Here is a 2,328-nt window from a genome sequence, read left to right as displayed (position 1 = left end):
ATCATGAGAATGCAAGAATCTCTGTTGAAGTCTTAGCAACTTTAAGCACAGTAGCTGGTGGCCTCCCTAGCAAAAGTAACATAATCAGCTTATCACACCACTAGTGATGGCAGCAAGGGACCCAGAAGGAACAGAGACCCACAGCACATATGAAGACTTAAGCAATGGGGTTGAGCTTTATTGAATTGATCACATTTATGTTTTTTTCATAACAATTGGCAAACAGGCTAGTTTTAAAAAGCATCCCACTTCCATATAGCTCCATCTACATTCAGGAAGCAGTAAAAATATATTGTACAAAGAACACTTTCCACCTTGAAAATATCATGACAGTTCATAAATTTCTCAATAGACAATGCAAAACAATATTTACAAGATAGACCCTTTTTAAATTCAAAATTGAGATACCTGTGGTACAGTACTAAAACTAACATCATATGTTTTTTCAGATAAGGAAGGCTGGTCATTATAAAAATACTTTATATAAATTCAAAGTCAGAACTAAAACATTCAATCCTATAAAAATATCTTTTACTAATAAAAGTATCAGTTTCTAGAAAAAAGTTCTTTAACAACAGCAGTAAAATAAATTTTCAGGAAAACCTACTAGGTCAGATGATCCACATAAAATGAATTTGTTAAAGTGACTTCAAGGCTCAGTCATCAACCAGTGTTTTGTTTTCAGAGATGAACCATGTATTTGATTATGTCACATGTGAATGGCACAAGTATTCTACAAAAAGTGAACTCAAGTATCTATTTATTATGAAAGTCATTTATAAAGACAAACTTTACAGCCTAGAGAGGGGATTTTCAGGTTGTCTTCTCCTGGAGAAGACAAATGTTTTATTAGGATGTGACAACACTTTATCTTGAAATGCTTAACTTGGAAAACCTGTGATTGCATTTTGACCACTATCTGAAATCAGCTCATTCATTTCATTTTGCTTACTCTCTTTTATGGCATGGTTGGGGTGATTTCTTTGGGTCTGGGTTCTTTTGGATCTCCTAAAACACACTTTCAGCAGCAGATAACATAGCTCTGCCACATTAAGCAACATGCAAATCACAGATGCAGAAATCATAAAAATCGTAAACACAGTTTTCTCAGTTGGTCTGGAAATAAAGCAGTCAACAAGATTGGGGCAGGGCTCAATCCCACATTTCAGCACCCAGGGCAGGTGGTACCCATTGTAGAGGAAGTAAAACACATACATAAAGGCAGCTTCGAAGATAATCCGGAAGAAGATGCTGCTGGTGTATGTCCACCACAGGGACCCCTCTATTCGAACCTTCTGCTTTTTTATGTCCTCTAGGTCTTTGAATTCATTTCTCTTCTCTCCTTTCCTGAACCTGCGGGCAGTTTCATGTCTGTAGTAGGCCACATGCATGGCCACCAGCAGTGCTGGGGTGGACACAAAGATCAGCTGCAAGGCCCACAGGCGGATGTGGGAGATGGGGAAGAAGTGGTCGTAGCACACGTTCTTGCATCCTGGTTGCAGAGTGTTGCAGACAAAGTCTTCCTGTTCATCACCCCACACTTCCTGGGCAGCCACCACAAGGATCATGACTCGGAAAATGAAGATGACTGTGATCCACACCTTCCCAATGCTGGTGGAGTGTTTATTCACACCCCCAATGAAAGTGTGCAGGGTCCCCCAATCCATTGTGTTGTTTTATTCCTAAACAGGCAAAAAGGCAAAGTGCCTGTGAATTGATAAAGTAGTATCACGGTGATGTCATAGACATGAGCAAAGTTCTTTTAGACTGTGATATTTTATAACTTCAACACCCTAATCTGTTAGTAAGAGTTTTTGTCCACTCTAAACACATTCTGCTGTTTTTGACCAGAAATAATTGTTTTGAGGGAAGGTTTAGGTTTAGGACCATTTCAGTTCAATTGAATTCAGATTACCTATTATGCTGCTATTGGCCATTAATCCCGGAACACAGGTAAACAAATTCATGCCCAAGCTCCCCTTGCCCTTATTTTTGGTACTAGGGATTGAAACCAAGGGTGGGCTCTACCACTGAGCTACATTTCAGTCCTTATTTACTTTTTATTTTGAATTAAACACCACTAAGTTGGTATTTTATAACTTCAACCCCTAATCTGTTAGTAAGAGGTTTTCTAATAAGGAAGGCCCACTCTAAACATATTCTGCTGTTTTTTTGATCTCACTAAATTGGTCTCACTAAATTGCTGAGGCTGGCCATGAACTTGGGATCCTCCTGCCTCAGCCTCTGGAGTTCCTGGGATTACAGGTGTGCACCACTGTGACGGGTCAAATTCCCTTTTAATCACTATGCAAATACACATTGTATCAG

The 2,328-nt window shown here is 39.2% G+C and overlaps 1 protein-coding gene across 1 annotated transcript; it reads right to left on the bottom strand.

Moving 5' to 3' along the window:
• Positions 1 to 881: 881 nt before the first annotated feature.
• Gjb6 (gap junction protein beta 6) lies at positions 882 to 1,667 on the bottom strand. The gene has a single exon (XM_027941587.2). The coding sequence runs from the start codon at positions 1,665 to 1,667 to the stop codon at positions 882 to 884; it is 786 nt and encodes a 261-aa protein (XP_027797388.2).
• Between the last annotated feature and the right edge of the window lie 661 nt (positions 1,668 to 2,328).

Source organism: Marmota flaviventris, chromosome 4, assembly GCF_047511675.1.
Source record: "Marmota flaviventris isolate mMarFla1 chromosome 4, mMarFla1.hap1, whole genome shotgun sequence".
NCBI lineage: Eukaryota > Metazoa > Chordata > Mammalia > Rodentia > Sciuridae > Marmota > Marmota flaviventris.
Note: the sequence above shows the minus strand (reverse complement) of the source record. Positions and strands in the feature narration are given on the sequence as shown.

Bases quoted from the DNA above. Each gene is read 5' to 3' on its own strand.
- Gjb6 (XM_027941587.2), bottom strand. From the start codon at position 1,667: ATGGATTGGGGGACCCTGCACACTTTCATTGGGGGTGTGAATAAACAC.